Below are 19,658 nucleotides of genomic sequence, written 5' to 3'. Positions count from 1 at the left end.
ATCCTTTTCTTGAAATGAATAATTTACTGTGTATTTAATTCTTTTCTTGACATGAATAATTTACTGTGTATTTAATTATTTATTTGGTTCCACGCGTAAAACAGCTACATAATATTTTGACAAGTTTGTCTAGGTCAGGTATGCTTACAAACAAGGGAACGTAGCTGCTGCCCCTATCTATTTATGAATAAGAAACAAACAAGCACTTACTTTAATGTTTCTCTTTTTATATTTACAGATGTTAATTTGCATTATCTATGTCAGGTGTAATTAGCAATTGTCGATGATGTGGGCTATTCTTTTAACCAAGATGACAAGATAAGTTAAACATACATCACTAACAAATCTGCTCCATATATGCTTCATCCAAATACATTTGTTTCAGTGAATGTATGATTTCATCAAAAATTCAATTTAGCAGACTAATAAGGAGTTAGAATGCATGATTTCTAACTAGGAGTAGTTATGCCTTTTGTCAGTTTTAAGGACTATTTGGTCTGAATTATGTCTACTGTAATGATGTGGGCCACTTTTACAACACACCGATGATGTAAAAGTGCCACTAAAATTCATGCATCTAGCGTATTATACCAAATTAGGAGACCAACACAAGGACAAACAGGTACAGTTAATTCCTAAATTCATAAATATTAAATTATAGAAATAACTGATACTTCTGATCAAGTGTAGCGATATATATTAGTTACTTTCAAATTTTGATACTTTTAAATCATGAAATCATGAAAGAACTACTATTGATTCGAAAATTTGGAACAATTTTTAAATCATGATAAAACAAAAAATAAGATTTCAAACCGAGTATAATATTTTTAGTTATTAATTTTAAAATCAAATTATGAAGATGTTATAATTGAGACTCCACACAAAATACAACTTGATATTTAATAATTATGAATATAGGAATCATTAAATCATGAAAAAGCTTAACTCCAAACTAATTTTATTTCTGTACTTATTAATTGAAAATTGCTAAATTATTTTATAGCAAATGCTAACAAGAGCAACAAAACGAGTATAAATCTATATTTCTAATATTGAAATTTTAAATTATGTAATTTTGAAAAAAATAAAGTTAGAATGGATTATATATGAAATTACTAATTAAGATTTTGGCAAATGTCAGCTTCATTCAAAGTAACATATTTTATCATTATCCATTGAAAGTAATAATATTTTAATTATTAATCACACTAACCCGTGCAACGCACGGGTTAACGGCTAGTACCTATAAATCATCTCATTTGTGCCGTCTACTGGGTGCTCATTGAAAAAAAGCTTAATTGGATACGTGCCATTATAATTTTCACCGTTTTAAAAAATATCATTACTATTTAACTATTTAAACTCATTCCATTATATTTTCAATGTTATTTGATATATGCCACTAGTTACCTCTTCAACCTATTTTCTAAAACTTTTGGACCGAACTGGACCGAACTGCCCATGGTCTTCCTCCTCCATCCCTCCTCCCATGTTCATCTTCCTTCCTAATGGATCTGACAGCTTGTGCATCAGTGAATTAGTTGACAGCTCGCTGCAAGGGTAGGTGGTCCGGTGTCATCTTACTGCTCCTCCTCACATCACCTGCACGCTGCTTGAGCTGAGTTCTCCCTCTCCTCCACCCAACAATGACCATGGCTGCCGTCACAAGCTTGGCTCTAGCGGCAACAGCTAAAACCGATGTCCTACTCCCTTCCTCCAGCGGCCGTGACAAAGCACCACGCCGGCGAGGAGCACGATGACCTGAACGCGTCCCCGTGAAGCACACGGCAGAGCACCACGACCGTCGGCCCATGGGGTTCCTCCCGATGATCTGGAAGGCCACAAGTTCAGCTGTTGAAGATGTGCCATCGAGGGCGATGTGGTTGAGTACCGTCACACCGGGTCACCGGAGAGGGACACCGGTACGGTGCTCCACACTACCTGCGTCTCCACACAGTGCTGCAGGTAGGGGTCACCACCGGAGTGAGCAGCACCACTCCGCTCGTCTGTAGGAAGCAGTGAGAGAGGAGATGGGGAAAGAAAGGGGAGGAGGAAGACAAAGGACAAACTTGTCCAACTTTTTTTTAGAATACATCTAAGGGCTAAGTAGTGGCATATTTCAAATTATTGTAAATTTGTAATGGCACAATTACAACATCACGAGTTGTAATGGTTTATATCAAAGCATAAGAATTTATAATGGCATAGATCTAATTACCCCTTGAAAAAACCGATACGTATATAGCTAGCTTGGAACCTGCACCAACACGTTTTCTATAATAGTGTCGGTTGTCGGCATTCCTTGCCTCCCTTAGGCTGTGTTCGCGAGTGAATCCTCACTCCCTGGCACGAAAAACGGAACAGTGTTTAGCGTATGATTAATTAAGTATTTGCTAATTCTTTTTTCATTTTAATTTTTTTAAGCAACTTTCGTATAGAAACTTTTTGCAAAAAACATACCGTTTAACGGTTTAAAAAGCATGTGCACTGAAAACGAGATATGAGAGTTGGCAACTAGAGGATCCGAACGCAGCCTTAAAGGTGATGAAACCCATCCAACATGTGAAATTTCACCGTATACAATGTGGCCGTATCGTGTAGCATCCGGCTACCGATCGATCTCTTTCTTTCAGAAGATTACTACTATATTATGATTATATAGGAGTACATAATTAAGCACCATCGATCTCGTGTACGTACGTAATACCCGTCGTTGTCCTCGCGCCGAGCTACACTGGCCGTCGCCGCCGCCGATGGCCGCCGTCGACGACGACAGGTGGGAGGACCTCCCGATGGACCTCCTCACGGAGATCCTGCTGCGCCTCCCGCCGATCAGCGGCCGGCGGCTGGTCCGCCTCGTCTGCAGCCGGTGGCGCGACGCCGTCGACGAGCTCGAACCGGAGACGACGGCGCACAGCCGCGCCGCTCACCTTCTTGAAGCGATCCGTCGAAAGTGGCCGCCCGGCCACCGCGCGCGTGTTCGACGACCTCGCCGGCGGCGGGCTCGGCGGCAGCAGGGAGATCTGGAACGGCGGCGAGTCGCGCAGTTCCCCGGACATCGTCGGCACGTGCAACGGCCTTCTCTGCCTGATGCAGCGTGGCGGCGAGATAACGCTGGTGAACCCGGTCACCGGCGAGAGCCTCGCCATCCCGCCGCCGCCGCCGCCGCCGCCGCCGCGGTGCAGGAGCCACACGGCGGCGGCGCCGGAGGCAGAGAGGCTCAGCTTCTCGTACCACCCGCTCACGGGGAGGTACAGCATCGTCCACTTCCCCGCCGCCTTCTGCTACGGCGGCGGCGACAACCTCGCCGACCCGGCGGTGGAAGTGCTCACGCTCGGCGGCACCGGCGCGGCGTCGTGGCGGGAGGTGGCGGCGCCGCCCGGCTCGAGGTGCTGCCTCCCTTCGCGCATCGTCAGCGTCGACGGCGCCACGTACTGGGTGACCAAGGTCGACGCGAGGATCATGTCGCTTGACCATGAGCACGAACGCGTCACGCCCGTTCCGCCGCTGCCGCCGGCGATCGCCGGAGAACTTGACAGTTGGTGGATTACCCGCCTCACAGAGGTCGCCGGAAGGTTGGGAGTCGCCATCACCTCCAACCATAAGACGACTGCCTCCAAGTATAATAACGTCGAGGTACACTCTAATAACCCTTATAAAGTACACTCCTTCGGCTTCTGTTTTATATTATATAAGTCATTTATATTATAATATTTTTTAAGTTTGATTAAATTTGTAACAAATATATGTAATGAAGCAAATTTCGTGTTTTAGATATTATTAATTTTTTTATGAATTTGATTAAACTTAAAATGATTTAAAAAATAATCAAAGTGACTTATAATATGAAAATGAGGAAGTAGATTAAAAGATGAGTCGTATCCTTCTTTCTATACTACACTTTTTCCCCTCACCCTCGTGTGGGCGAGGAAACCGATAATGTCCTAATATTGCAAATGGGTTTTGTTTTTTTATCCCATGGGATGGCATGGGTGATTTGCTACCTTTTTTTTTAAAAAAAAAGAAGCTAACCAATGTCATAATGGAGGGAGTAGCTACTTGTAACATTTTTCCTTTTAATAGTGGATAAAATATAGCATTTGCCTTAAAAAAAGCTACAACCACATCTTCAAACCATTAAATTTATTGTAAAAATATAGCTAGTATCCCTTCTACTCCCTATCTTAACCTATCACAATCGCCTCCATTTAATATCTTCACTCAACTTTTTATCTCAACAAATAAAAAGCATCCATTGTTCAATTTTAGTTGCAATATAGTAGTATCTCTTTAATGAGATAGCTATAGTTTGAAACAGACAAAGTAGTGGACATGATATAGCAATATTAATATTGTACGTGATATAATCCTGTTAATATGAATCTGGATAAAGATTAAAGAATGTGTGTGGTTCTTTGATATATTTTCTTTGATATATTTTGGGACGGATGTAGTAATTCCTTATAATTTGTTCCAAACATTATATATATTTTCTATACATGTGAACTATACATGTGTGTCCATATAGGTGTGGGTGTTGGATGGCGCAAGAGGGAAGATGATCTGGAGCCATCGTTACACTATACAAGGACTGCAGTATGACCAAGAGATTGCATGGCCACACTTCGCCTACGGAGAGAATGTCTTGACAATCTTAGATAGCGGCCATCTGCGCAATCAGCTGTATACGCATTGGCTATGGCCAGACAAGAACAGGACAAGCGTAGCAACGGGCGATGTGATAACAGGCACTTTGGTGGAGGAGTTCGTCATCGACCCGGAAAATGTGAAAATGTTCTCTGTCATCAACCCTGAAATAAATGTGAAAATGTTCTCGTATGTAGAGACCAATGAGCCACTGAACATCTACAAGGAGGTTACCTTTATATATATGAGTTTGAATATAATTGGTCAATATATATGTTTTGTTGCACATACTTTAATATATAATAGGGTATTAATTATTTAAGCGGTTTTGCCGTGAAGTTTGAAAGTGTCGCTGAAAACCTGGAAGCTTAGCCTTCTAGTTTTTTTTTTCTTTTCGGTTGTTTTTTTTTTTATCTCGGTTATGAGATTTGTAGTGTATGCGCTCATGTAACTTTGGCTGTGTATATCTGCTTATCTAAAAAAAATCATGGTCCATACATATATAGCAGTCATGGTCCCTCCTTGTTGAGCTTGTGACAGTTTGCAACTTTTCTCGTAATCACCGGCTTAATTTCCAAACCGTCTGAATTCAGTAGCTAGATAATCCAAAAAATGGTCCATTTTCTCCCAGCTAATGAAAATACGTAGGGGACTCCCTGGCCAAGATCCGTCTATGAAATTTGATTTTTATAGGAAGGTCTCTTCTAATATATATGACCTAATATGACCACGAGTGAAAATAGTGTTATTTTAACATGCGGGTCTCTTTGAAAGACGTGTATAAAATTATAGTTTTTACATATCACCTCCCCTCTCTAAGAGGTCCGAAAGTAGGGGACATATTGGAAATATTACCTGGATGTACGATGCACGCGTCACTATATATTTTTTCGAACGGTCAGGCCATTGCCGACGTTTTATATTAAAAAGAAGATATCCCATTTTGAGGAGAAAACGGGATCAAACCTTACAGTGCTCAGTTAATTAGAGAAAACTGAGCGAAAACCACAACTACAACACCACACCAACAGCTAACCTATCCTAAGCTACCATGACGGAGCCCGACACAAGGCATCGGCCAAGCTTGCCATTTGAGACGACATGGCAGCCTACATATGTTATCGTTGCCAAGCTTTCCACCCAAGTAACACAGCAGCTTCGACTTCAATGCGATGCTATCCCAACGCCAAAATTAACAAACAAGAACGACACCCACGAAGGACATCAGCCCAAGCTACCAAGGAACCACTCCTACACACAGCTAGCATCAACAATTCTATAAAGAGATTGCAGTGTGTCATCGTTGCCAAGCTTCGTCGCCCCAGCAAAGCAGCTCCGACTCTACCCCACAGTAACCAGATAAGAGTGATGAACACCCGCTGTAGCAAGGAACGAAGCCAAGAAAGTGAGGCCTCGTCAAACACCCTAGACCTGAAGAGCTTCAGGGACATTGCAGGAGTCCACCAAGGTTACCATTGCGCGCAGAGGGTTCTTGGTGTTATGAGGGGTCAATGCCAGGACAACGCCTCCAAGGAGGGGAACGGCGCCAAATAGCGTCGCCATCGTCATGCCGGCCCATGGCCTGGCAAGGCTTTCGCCAGCGGTTTCCCATCAAAACCCCACACAACCATCCTGCACAACGACCATCGCCGGACCACCACGCCATCCCTTCAACACCCAAGCTCAGTCTACCACCCCACAGGTCAAGCTGGCAATACAGAGGATGAACTCTTTACTGCCAAACCGCTTCCTGCGTGCTGCCGAAAGCCACTGAGGTCACCAATGGCAGCCAGCCACCTGATGACCCGGTCACCACCGCCGGCTTGCTCCTCGCGCAGCACCTCCACAGCCTCACGCCGCCGGCCATCGGGCCAAGGCCGCGTGTCCGGCCAGCACCACCTCGCACACCACCGGCCGCCGCCTCGCCCTGGCCGCCTGCCTCGCTTTCCTCCTACACGCCATCCGACAACGACGCCGGGCGGGGGCACGAGGCAGAGCAGGAGCAGGCGCCGTCACCGCAGCAACCCCAACCCACGCCGTCGCCGCGCCGGTCGAGGCCCGCTTCGCGCCGCCCACCGCCCACACTGTGTCCGTCGCGCCGCCCGTCTCGCCGCCCGCCGCGCCGGCAGGGCACGCACGCGCCGCTCGTCGCCCGCTCTACCTCCGTCGCGCCGCTCCCCTTGCCGACCGGATCCGTGGGTGGGGAGGCCAGATCCGGCCACAGGGGCGCCGGATCCGCCGCCCCAAGCCGAACCGCCGTTTCCACCTCCGGCCGCGCCATCGTTGGCGTTCTCCGTCCTCCTCGCGCAGGGGCCGGTTCCGCCGAGCCGTTTGGGCCTCACTGCCGCCTTCCCGGCACGCCGCCGGCTTTGCCGCCGGCGAGCTCCGGCGGCGGCGAGGTGGAGGAGGGGGATGAGGGTGTGGCGGCGTGGGTGGCTAGGGTTTCGCCTCGAGCCGCCCGCGCGAGAGCGACACGGGGGTCGCGTTTTTGCACCAGTCTTTTTTGTGAGCTTACGCGTCACTATATTAATAAAGAACGCAGAGTTCATACAAGAAACGGCATAAAAATGTGCGAGTTGGTTTCTACGTAAATGTTCGCGAATTAGCTAGCATTCTCCGTTAGCTAGTGACGGTTTTTTTTGTGGGGAAAGTGTCAGGGGGTTTTAAAACATGTATGATTCAAAGTGCAACAAAGTAGAAAAGTGAGGCTTGGCTAATTTGATCTCAACGTTAGAAGAGGGCCAGTTGTTTGGATTAAGATAACTCAACTCATCTGAGTTGAGACAGTATTTCTATATGTTTATATGGTGCAGCACTATGCTAGTGACAAGCATGCATAGAAGAAAACAAGCTACACAAACAGTAGTATACATGTGGCTGATGAGCATGTCAAATAATGAGTTTCGTTGTAGTAATTGAAGAGATCATCTATAATATATTCCATACAAAATTAAAAGGTTTGTGGTGCCTGTTATTTGGAGGATGCCTCATGGATGATGGAATCCTTGATATCAACTATGATTTTACATTCTTCTTCTTGTATATTTCCAATGGCTCACTGGTTTCAACATGGGCGAACAATCGTAGCTCAAAGCTGGTGTTGAGCAATGTCACTTGTACGTCAGCCTTCTCATCGAATCTCATCAGAATGATCCCGTCGTCGTCGACAGGGGGTGGCAAGCACATGTACTTAAGATTGCTTCGCTCACTGTACATTCGGTGGTGTACGTTGGTCAAGACATATTTGTCAAAGGCAAAGCATGGATGCCCAATCTTTCGGTTCTGCTGGAGCCCTTGCATGCTGCACCAGCGGATCCAGTGTTGCTTGTCTCCTCGTCCATGTAGCACCCACACCTGCAGAGAAAATAATCATGTATGCATAAAATGATACTTACTCCGTCCCTAAATTTTTAACGCTGTTGATTTTTTTAAATATGTTTGATCATTCGTCTTATTTAAAAACTTTTGTGAAATATGTAAAACTATATGTATACATAAAAATATATTTAACAATGAATCAAATGAAGGGAAAAGAATAATAATTAATTAAATTTTTTAAATAAGACGAACGGTCAAATATGTTTTAAAAAGTCAACAGCGTCAAATATTAAGGGACGGAGGGAGTATTAGTTATATATATGACTCATAACCAACATTGGAAGTGTTGACAAACAGATCTCCTCACAAGTATCAGCACATTACTATTCCTCAATGTTGGTACTAGCTCACCAGAAATGTTCTTTTGAAGCAAGGAAGGTCAAAGAATACTCCATCAATTCCCAAATACAAGCATTTCTGGCTTTTTTAATTTACGTCCATTTACTTATCTAGAAATACTTATGTATTAGAACAGGGCGAGTATATGATTCTTTTAAGAGGACTCATTATTTTTCAAACCTTTAGAACCTTCGTGTTTCTAATAATTCTATCTGCCATAAAGTTCAAGAATATTATAAAGCAAATTGTTTGCCTATCAATAGACAATTATGATCCAACAAAATTTCCAGACAAACTCAAAGAAAACCCACATGACCAAAAAAAAATATCTTCGTGAATAGAGTTAGCAATATCAACAGCCAGATTTATTTTCCTAGTTTATCATAAAATTCAATGTTGATTTCGATCGCAACACTGTCTATTTGGGTAGCATGCAAATAGACAGAAACAAAATAACATAGTACTACACGTTTTTTAAGGTACAAAGAGCATTTCTCCGACGTATAATAATTAATTAAGTTAATTTGCCACGAAAAACAACCCATAATTTTGATAAATTGACCCATCTATAAAACTATTTCATGAATAAACCGAGTCAAGAAAACTAACTTCAAGAATAAACCAAGTCAAGAAAACTAATTTTAAAAATAAACCGTGACCTCAACACCAACCCCGTTAGCAGTGAGTTAAAACGTGTCCGACGTGACCCAAATTATCCAGGTAGACGCCAACTAGTATGGCTCTGAGACATTTTAACTTAGTGTTATTAGGATTGGCACTGAGGTCACGGTTTATTTTAAAATTAATTTTTAATACGGTTTATTTTTCTAAATAAGTTTTATAGAAGTATCAATTTGTCAAAATTACGCAGAAACAATGGTATACCTCGACGTTGGTTGTCCCCCGTTGGCTAGTGGCGATGGCGACTCCCAGCCTCCCGCCGACCTCCGTCAGATGGCATCCACCGTTGTCCACCCCCATGGTTGCGGTCGTCGGCGGCGGCGGCGGCGAACTGACATTGTGCGCTTCCATCATCGCCGGTAGCTGCTTGACTTCGGCGATGATTTCATGCTCCAGGTCAAGCGACATGATCTTGCCGCCCTTGCCGACCCAGTACGTGGCGCCGTCGACGCTGACGACGCCCCACGAGAGGTAGCACGTCGACCCGGCCGGCGCCGGCACCTGCCGCCACGACGCGTCGCCGTCGCCGACGGTGAGCACCTCCGCCACGGCGAGCGTCCTCTTCCAGCTGGAGACGGGGAGGTGCACGACCTTGTACTCGCCCGTCAGCGGGTGGTACGCGAAGCTGAGCGCCGCCGAGCCGCCCATGATCTCCTTCGCCTTCGGCGGCGGCTGGACCACCAGGCGCTCGCCGGTGGCACTGTTGAGCAGCACGAGGGTGTGGCTGCCGACGTAGCGGGAGTGCGCCAGGAGGAGGATGCCGTTGCAGGTGCCGACGACCTGGTCGCCGACGTTGTTGGGCCAGCGGTCGTATCGGTGCCGGTGGTGGCCGCCGCCGCCGCCGCCGTCGTCCACGTGTTGGAAGATGCATCTGGTGGTGGCGCGCCGTGGCGCCGGCGGCAGGCCGTCGACGACGAACGCGGAGAGCGTCCGGCTGCGGCTGTCCTTGAGGACGGCGAGCGGCTTAGCGCGCATCGTCGTCGCCATCTCCGGCTCCATCTCGTCGACGCCGTCGCGCCACCGACGGCAGATGAGGCGGATGCGGCGCCGCCCGCTGATCGGCGGGAGGCGCTTCAGGATCTCGCCGAAGATGTCCCGGTGGACGTGGCCCCAGCGGTCGTCGTCGCCGTCCATCGCCGCCGCCGCCGTGGCTTCGATCGGCGCCGCGTACGTGTTGATTTGAGTCTGCGTTGTTGGTGGCGGCGGCTCGGCGCCGTCGTGGGCAAGTACAAAACTATAAATAGGTGCCAAGAGCTAACGAACTCTACGTGGATATTGCGATTCTCGTTGGAGGAGGCGGATATGATGAACTCCGCCCCACACGCGAACAAAATAATTGTGCTCCTCCTTAAAAAACGAGATTTGGAGTATGGTCGGCCGAAGGGCCCGACCCACGACATGGGGCTTTGGCCCGACCCAAGCATGGCACAGTCCGATTGGTGTGGGGCCCGTGCTGGCCGAGCACAACCGTTAGGTCGTGCTTGGACCTCTTCCTCGGTATGATGGGCCGTCTTAACACGTTCTGGTTCAACGATCAGGTAGACAAAATAGTTGAAGAAGCTAAGATAGACAAATTCAGCCATTTAAAACACGGTTCAAAGAGTTGATGGATGCAAAATTGATTTATTCCAGCCATATTTCAGGGAGGCAAAATAGTTCAGGTCCATGAAAATCACTTATTCTGTTGTGCTACCCGCTTGGAAAAAAAGTGACTTTTACATACATCTTGGTCTAGGCTGTTGCTCAACCCGTTCGCGAAAACAATGTTTGACCATTTGCAAACATCAATTCTATAGTAGTGATAGTGACGAATCAATCAAACCCCGATAAGGATTCTAGTTTGGGGCGTCACACATGTGAGAGCAAGGGAGACACTTGATTATATGTCGGCCAATAGAAATACTGAATATGTCAAATAAGGTGGGATTGCCATGTCTATTTTTAGTTTGTCGGCTTGGTTATCGGTCTGGCTCCACATGCAGACGTAGACACAACTCCCATCTAAATCTCGGCGCCACCACCTCTCTTCTCCCATGCTACTACTTTTATCATTCCCCACCATTGTAGCAACACAATGTAATGGTAGAAAAAACTAGTGTATATTGATAAATAATATTGATACTACAATTGAAAAACTAAACTAAAGCATAATAATGAAAGAAAACCTAACATGTTAGCTAAAAAAATATTATTATCTATAAGTATATTTATAAGTTGAAGAACAACCTTATATTCGAAATCAATCAATGTAAAATTTAACTCTCGTGTGTAGAAGCATACAAATTAAAGACAACATTGGATTGGCCCCCTCCTAGGCTAGGCTCTATGTATTCACGCCTTTCGACTATGCCTTCTGCCAGGGCCAGGATGCCTCTACACTCAAGATGAGCATCGTTTAATATTAACCCAAAGAATGTAGTACCCAACTATGCATTTACTTCTTCTTCTTCTTCTTCTTCTTCTTCTTCTTCTTCTTCTTCTTCCTCCTCCTCCTCCTCCTCCTCCTCCTCCTCCTTGGATGATGATGATGATTCCTCCTCCTCCTTGTCCTTCTTGTCCTCCTCCTACTTGTATATGTTTAAAGATTCACTGGTCTCAATATAGCTGAACATTCTTAGTTTTCTGGTTTAAATTTTGCCACTGGTGTGCTTTCTATTGCCCTTGAGATAATACTCCCACCCTTGAGGGAGCATGGCAAGTGCCGGTACACTATATTATTAAGTCCCTGATCAAACATTTCTCGATAGATGTTTGTTAAGACGCACTTGCCATAAGCAAAGTATGGCCGTCCGACCTTCTAGGTAGGCTGAAGCCCTTGTATGGTACGCCATTTGCTCCATTTTTGTTTGCCACCTCGTCCCTCTAATAGCCACACCTGTAAATTATAACAAATATTATACAAATTACCTATGAAGAATAGACTAATTCTTGTATTATAGAGAACGTATAATAAACATTATGATCTTGTTATGAAAAAATATTGATAAACATGCAAGTTAAAATTCAATTTGGACAAATAGAAACAAAAATAAAAGAAATTAATTATGAGTAGTGCGTACTATATACAATTAAATTTGTTTTTTTGAAAGTATGCAAGTCGAAATTGAACTTACAAATTTAGGAAGTATAATATATCGCATATTAATCTCGTCGATTTTGTTTAGATTTTGACGGATGACATGGAAAAACGAGTGGAACTAGGAAAAAGACTTGTCGAGTGTACCTCAATGCAGGTTGAGTTCCGCTGGATGGCGATGGAGACTCCCAGCCTCCCGCCTACATCCGTCAGCTAGCAGCAGGCGTCCTCCTTCGGCATCGACACCGGCAAGCGGCACTTGCTTATCGCCGGCAGCGGCGCGACGGTCGCGACGCGCTCGTGCTCGAGGTCGAACGACATGATCTCCCTGCCCTCGGCCACCCAGTACGTGGCGCCGTCGACGCTGACGACGCCCCAGGCGACGCACATGCTCCACGGCGACGTCCCCACCGCGCACCACGTCGACGCGGCGCCGTCTCCCAGAGTGAGGACATTCACCATCCCGCCGTGGCGGGAGGGGAACGACGACGCGGCGGCGGCAGCGCCGGAGGTGGTGCCCCGCAGCGTGACATCATCCACCCGCCCGCCGTTTGAGGGGAAGTGGACGATCTTGTACTTGCCGGTCGTCGGGTGGTAACCGAAGCTGAGCGGACCCTCACGGCGACGGCGCTGGCTGCTGGTCGCCATCGTCTCCAGCGGCGGCGGCGGGATGTGTAGGGTCTCGCCGGTGACCGGGTTGATCACAAAGACGCCGCAGCCGCCGGAATAAGATCGGTCGAGCCACAGGCAGATGAGGCCGTTGCACGAGCCGACCATGTCGTCGTCGTTGTAGCGGGAGAAGAAATCCCTATCACCGCCGTCGCCCTCCTCCTGCTCCTCCTCGCGGAAGAGGGAGGTGACGTCGCAGTCTCCGGCGAGGTCGTGGAGGAAGAACGCGGAGGGGGGCTCGTAGCAGCCATTCTTGAAGAAGGACAGCGGCTTTGCGCGCCTCCTTTGCACCTCCGGCTCGATCTCGTCGACGACGTCGCGCCACCGCCGGCACACGAGGCGGAGCCGCCGCTGGCCGCTGATCTGCGGAAGCCGCCGCAGGATCTCCCAGAGCACGTCCGTCGGGACGTCGCCCCAGCGGCCGTCGCCGTCCATCGTCGCCGGAGTTTGTGTTGAGGTCGTTAGAGTCGTTAAGCGGTAGAAATAGGGAACCCAGAACAACAAACTCTGAGTGCGCTAGCAATCCTATTCCTATGCCGCTACGGCCTACGCTATGCATGTGAATCGGTCAAAAATATTGGATTCTCTCGAATTTCTTCCAGATTGGCTAGCTAGCTGCGGTTTGTTGATTAATTTGTGTGTGGAATAAGATCACTTTGACTCCCTCAACTGACCGCGTGAATCTAAATCATATCCCTCAACCGCAATATCAGAAATCTCGATCCCAAAACTTACAAAACCGGTGCAATTTGACTCCCTCGGCGGTTTTGGGAGGTGGATTCGCTGACGTGACGCCACGTGGTGCCTATGTGGCGATATTGACCAAGTCTTCGGTCCACGTGGCGTTGACGTGGTACTTATGTGGCAGTAGAATTAAAAAATATGCGTGGGACCCATTAGTCATTCACACAAAAAGAAATGTGGGCCCACTGATATGTGGGGCCCACATGTCAGTCCTTCCAACTTCCTCCTTCCTCTCTCCCTTCTCTCTCTTTTTCTCAATCTCTCCCCTTCTTCCCATTCGGCCGGCGGGCGGGAGGGCAGCGATAGCGAGCGGCCGGCCCAGCCCGGCTCGGCCTCGGTGGGGAGGCGGCGGCGCACCGCTGGGGTCCACCGACGATGGCAACGGCGCACAGACGAGGGGAGCGGCGGCGGCCATCGGGGTGCAGCGGAACCGGAGCGGCGGCGCCGAGCAGACGGCGGTCGAGCAGTGGAGCGACGCGGCGCACACGAGCAAGACGCCCCGGCCTTTTCTAGCCCCGCCGCCCCAGCCTTCTCCAGCGGCCTCCTCATCACCCCCTGCGCCAGTCGCTTCGTCACCGACGACGACCCCGCGAGCCGTCAGAGACCACGCCGGTAACCGCGAGGATGAGGATGACGAGCGGTAGCGCTGGCTGCCACCGCCGTTCCGCTCGTCCTCTCACTTCCGTGAGTCGCCGCTGCCGTTCCCCTCATCCACCCACTGCTGCGAGTCGCCGCCGCCGTTCCCCTCCTCCTCCCACTACCGCGAGCCACCGCGGTCGAGCCGCCGTCGTCCTAGCCGCCGATCGCCGCCCCGGGTCCGGTTCCGATGCGCCCCGATGCCGCCAGCCGCCCTCCTGCCCGTTGGCCGAATGGGAAGAAAGGGAGAGAAAGAGAAAGAAGGGAGACAGGGAGGAGGAAGAAGGAAGGGCTGACATGTGGGCCCCACATGTTAGTGGGCCCACATTTTTTTGTTGAATGACTAATGGATCCCACGCATATTTTTTAATTCTACTGCCATGTAAGTGCCACGTCAACGCCACGTGGACCGAAGGCTCGGTCAATATCTCCAAGTAGGCGCCACGTGACACCACGTCAGCGAAACCGCCCCCAAAACCGCCGAGGGAGTCAAATTGCACCGGTTTTGCAAGTTCGAGGGGTCAAGATTTCTGGTATTGCGGTTGAGGGATACGATTTAGATTCGGTGGTCAGTTGAGGGAGCCAAAGTGATCTTATTCCTTTGTGTGTAGGTTATCTGTAATATACCCGAAATTCTTGGACTTAAAAATTTCTTAACAAAATAACTAGAGGTTAACTTCTCCAATTTTAGGAGCCAAAAATTTCCGTTTTAACTTAGGTGATGATCAACTTAAGCCATTGCATGATTAAAATTTGAGAACAAATTAAAACCTTTCCATTCGCAACCTTAGACTAGATATGAGCATACATGTGCATAAAGCATGCCTAGGCTTGAGTCCATTGTGCATTTGGATTTTGGTCTCGCATTTTATAATAGATCCGATCAGCATAACCTAAAAGGGTTAAAGTAATAAATAAACTTATAGTTAATCTTGGGAGATAACATGTGGACTTAATATTAAACTCAAATATCATCTTGTCAGCCAAAACGAAGTTTAATGTAATCCCTATAATAATATTAGATGTAATTATGAAGTGGGAACACATATACAAAGAAAGGTCATCCTAATTCTCTAAAATATTATATGCAAGATAAAATCATGGAAAAATTTAAGTAGACTATAATTAGCACAAGCTATTCACTGTAATTTTACAACTTAATAACTAAGCTTGATGCCTCAAGCAAATTAGTCAAAACAGTCACATAGTAGGCTAATTAAAAAATCCTTTAAAGGCTAAAACCAGACTTCACCCATAAGTGAATTAAAATGCATAAAAGGTGTATATTATCAATAATTAATTTAAATACTAGATTATTTATCATAACTAAATATAATTTTTCTAGAATTTTTATTCTCAGTCTAAGCCTCCTAAAAATACAATCTAGCTTTTAATTAGCCCATCATTGTTTAATTTCTGTAATCAATCTATCCATTTTTTTAGTGCAACCAAAGAAAATGGAATCTAGGTGTAATCATCTACCTCCGAAAAAAATTAACACTAGTTAATCTGGTCCACACATTAAGTTAAGTTATGAAGCTACAATCTTAGAGGAGAGAAAATAATCGAAAAATTTGTCTAAAACCATGTCCACCAAGAATCTTACCCACACCTCTCTCTTCCACCTAGTACACTTCGTCCTGGCCCCAGCTGACAGCCACTAGAGCTAGCTCTAGCTCTGTGAAACCACTTCTCCACCGCCCCAGCCGATTAAACAGCCGAGAGAGAGAGAGATCGTTGGTGGAGGGAGTGCTCGACGCGTGGAGCTGACGTGCCGACGCTGAGCCTCACCTTCAACTCCTCCAACACAGTCGCCTGCCTTCACTCTTCACACTAGACCCGAAGAAACCGAGGGAATAGGTCCTCTGCCTCTCCGTAACCCTCATTCTCGCCGCCGGCCGTGGAGACGATGACCGTCGCCATCGCCATCGTGCCGCGGTCGTCTCGAATCCTTTCCCGATCTGAAACATCCTAACAATGACATATCCATTCCACCTAATTTATCCTCTTGTCATGCAGTGGTAACGCCGGAACGCGACCGTGCCCACGGGAGCTCCGGAAGGCCGCCGCATCGGCATCATCGTTGCCCGACCATTCTCGTCCATCCCGGAGCAAGACACCGTGCCATCGTCATCGCCTCGACCCCAGGAGCCTTTTCACCGGAGGAATTAAGCCAAGACGCTGTGAGCCGCGAGATCACCATCAACTTCCCCAACTCCGACCGCCGTGCGCCATTGACGATTTATGCCGCCTCGGTGAGCCACTGTCCGATTCCTTGCGCGCACACCATCCCTGTGACCTCACGACCCTTGTTCATACCTTCCTTTAGCAGCTCATCGTCCCAATCAGGCCGTCGCCGTTCACCCGAAGTAGAGCGCCGTCGCCATGGAGTTCCGCAAGCCGCCACTGCTGCCAAGACCTCGGCAACCTCAGCCCAAACTTCGGTCATCACCCTGTAGTCTTGAAGACCTCATGCATGCTTTGCATTCGCTTGGAAACAACCTCCATGCATACATGCACCAGCAACCCGAGAGCCACATCCACTTTCCACTGCCGTCGCCATTGGTTCTGACCACCATAACTTGCAAAGAGACTACCAATAGCTTCGCCATGAGTCCCTCTACGTTTTTGCTTTTGGTCATTTTCTCAACCAAGTCACCAATCACCGCCGGCGCCAGCGAGAACCTCGCCGGGGCGCCGCTGCTCTGCTGCTGCCCTTGCTCTCTTGCTGAGACACTGACCAGCGGACCCCACATCATTAGAGCTAAAGATCTCCATTAGTGAAAGTTTAAAACATGCAAGGTTTAAATTGTAAATGTTTAGTATATGACATGTGGGACCAAGAACTAAATCGTAATAACCTATATCTTAAAGAACTCCAGCAAACCTTCAATTAACACGTGTTAAGGACCGCGGGAACTGTTCTCTGGAAAATTAGGGGCCTTTTTGCATATTGTCCAGAGACTGCCATGTGGACCCCATCCTTTAAAATCTGGAGAATAATTAAGGAAATGCCCAAACAAATATATGTTTAACAGAAAAATGCACAAACTTGTAAAATCCATATGAAATCAAATATAGCTTATTTTGAAGTGTTTCCAGTTGCTGTAGATTCTTAAGGTTATGAACTTTATTCCAGGAATATAAAACTTGACACTCACTGTACCAACTTTGTCTCTAAAATTTATCTAAGATAAGTCATACATAAAGCATATACAAACTTATAAAATGCATAGAAAATTCATCTCAACTCATTTTGAAACAAACTCAAATTCTACAGATTCATCATCATGCACTCTCTGATTAGGTGAAATAAAAGTAATTACTTACTTTGCATCAAATGCCTCTAAAACTATTATCTTTAAAATGACTAGTTCTAGATAAGCCAAATTTTAGAAATTCATATAAAATTCAACTTAGCTTCAATTTGAGTAAACTTAAGTTCTGTAGAATAACCAAAATGTGTACTCCCAGGTTATGAAATAAAATTATGTACTTACTGTGTAGTAAAGTCTCTGTAGATGTCTTTAATTTGTAAGATTTGTAAAAATTCATTTTTAGTCCAAATGAAATGAAACAAGTTTCTATAGAACCAGAAAATAATGAACTTCAACATAGTAAAATAAAATATTCACCTTTTGTACAGGATTATAGCTCTAATATTTAAATAGATAACCTAGGAGTTAGACACCTAGTGATAGTTAAGCAAGGTAATTGTGTTGAGGTATTTAAAATGCACTATAGCTATGAATAAACCGAAATAAAACTTGGTAGACCAGTGGAGCTATAGTTCCATCCCTATCCACCAAAACTTAGAATAACTTATCTCATATTATAATTTCTAGGTTAATAAAATGTATTGCTAGTCTAGATTAAAGCATCCCTAGTATATAAAATATGAACCATGGTAGTAAAAACCATAAACATGTGAATTAAAAATGTTTTAGTTAACCAAATTATTCCTTTTGTTCAACTTAAACAGGAAGTAGCATGTTCTGAACCTATAACTTGAGAGTCAAGCACATATAAAACACTATATGCCTATAACACGTTATAACTTGTAAAATGCATAAATAATTCATAATAACTTTAAAAATTGTAAAACCAAATGTGTTAGTCTTAGAAAACACATCTCTATGCCCTGTGAAGTCATATCTAATGAAAACCACATTGCAAGAATATTTAGAAAACACATCTCTATGCCCTGTGAAGTCATATCTAATGAAAACCACATTGCAAGAATATTTTGTAGCACTACCTAAACCTAAACTACATTATATCGTCGTAACTTCTAAAATTCATAACTCCCAAATGGAATAAGATAAAATAGAAATTCTTTCACCTAAATTCATTTTAAATCAGTACCAACCCACTGTGCATAAATCATGCATTTTAGAGCATTTTGGATTTTCCGCTCTTTCGGTGTTTAATTGCATAATGTGTCCTTTATCTAGATAATTACATAATCGGTGAAGGAGTGGATTAGGTGCTAACATTTATCTGATCAAGGCAAGTTTTCTCCTCCCATCCTTTGAACACATTGAATCCCATGATTTGAAGAATGAAAATATTTGTTTGCAAAGTTGCATGTGAACTTAGACTATATCGGTATTTGAAATTGGGTTAAGGTAGTTATGACCTATTTGCTGCATTCCCTACCTTGAATAATTGATCCTCGTGCTGTTTGAACCCCTAGAAATGGTTAGAGCACACTCTTTGTGCTCAAATGGGTTTATATATGCTCTATGTGCAACTACTTGCTTAGCCATGCTTAGAAATATGCAAATGCTCATTCCATCTATAATTAAAATGTGATTTTGACACATGAACCTTTGCTGGAATAAAATGAATATGATGGGTATTTTCCATCTATAATTAAAATGTGATTTTGACACATGAACCTTTGCTGGAATAAAATGAATATGATGGGTATTTGCGAACTAAAATGTGTAAAATGTGATTTTAGACTTGGGCGGCAAGTGGTGTGCATATGGTGTTAGTTGCATGCCGATAGGGGGAGTGTTTGCCCAAGTTCGTAAGGACCGAACTTGTGTCACCAACTTAAAGTTATTCGTACATCCACATGTGCTAGTATGGGATGGCTTAAGCTGATTAATCTATTTAGGACTAGCCTTGCATTCTGGTAGGCCGGTGTGTATGAGTTAGTCGATAATTCTGAGGAATTAGTCGATGATTCAGAGGAACTTCCTATTTGCCCCGATGTGGTAGTTTAGGTGACTAAGTCTGTCCAATACAACGGTATTGTGCCACGTGGGTGGGTTCCCATTGTGTCCGCCACCACGGCGTTAAGTTTAAGGCGTGGGCCCGCCACTTAACGGTTCTAGACATATTTCCAAATATGCCTAGGATGGAGGGACACGTATCATGCTGGTGCAAGGATAGATTCTAAGTAGTGTAAAAGCTTCGTTGTGACCTCTAGTCCGCACTCATAATGTAGAGTGTGGGGTGCTTGGCCGGCACTGAA

General features: G+C 45.7%; 1 protein-coding gene and 2 pseudogenes across 1 annotated transcript; 1 reads left to right on the top strand and 2 right to left on the bottom strand.

Annotated features, from left to right (window-relative positions):
* Positions 1–2,756: 2,756 nt before the first annotated feature.
* Positions 2,757–6,204, top strand: LOC127756332 (F-box protein At3g07870-like; annotated as a pseudogene).
* A 1,421-nt stretch (positions 6,205–7,625) lies between these two features.
* On the bottom strand, positions 7,626–10,274 carry LOC127758108 (uncharacterized). Its single transcript, XM_052283735.1, has 2 exons — positions 9,253–10,274; positions 7,626–8,004 (listed from the first exon to the last, which is right to left on the bottom strand). The coding sequence occupies exons 1-2, from the start codon at positions 10,180–10,182 to the stop codon at positions 7,666–7,668; spliced, it is 1,269 nt and encodes a 422-aa protein (XP_052139695.1). The 5' UTR covers positions 10,183–10,274; the 3' UTR covers positions 7,626–7,665.
* A 1,338-nt stretch (positions 10,275–11,612) lies between these two features.
* LOC127758105 (F-box protein At3g07870-like) lies at positions 11,613–13,228 on the bottom strand (annotated as a pseudogene).
* Positions 13,229–19,658: the final 6,430 nt, after the last annotated feature.

Source organism: Oryza glaberrima, chromosome 12 (assembly GCF_000147395.1).
Source record: "Oryza glaberrima chromosome 12, OglaRS2, whole genome shotgun sequence".
In the NCBI taxonomy this organism is placed as follows: Eukaryota; Viridiplantae; Streptophyta; class Magnoliopsida; order Poales; family Poaceae; genus Oryza; species Oryza glaberrima.
Note: the sequence above shows the minus strand (reverse complement) of the source record. Positions and strands in the feature narration are given on the sequence as shown.

What these genes read in the sequence shown, in the direction of transcription:
- LOC127758108 (XM_052283735.1), bottom strand. Translation starts at nt 10,182, where the DNA reads ATGGACGGCGACGACGACCGCTGGGGCCACGTCCACCGGGACATCTTC. An exon ending in GGGGGACAACCAACGTCGAG is followed by an intron (nt 8,005 to 9,252) that starts GTATACCATTGT and finishes TTTTCTCTGCAG; the next exon opens with GTGTGGGTGCTACATGGACG.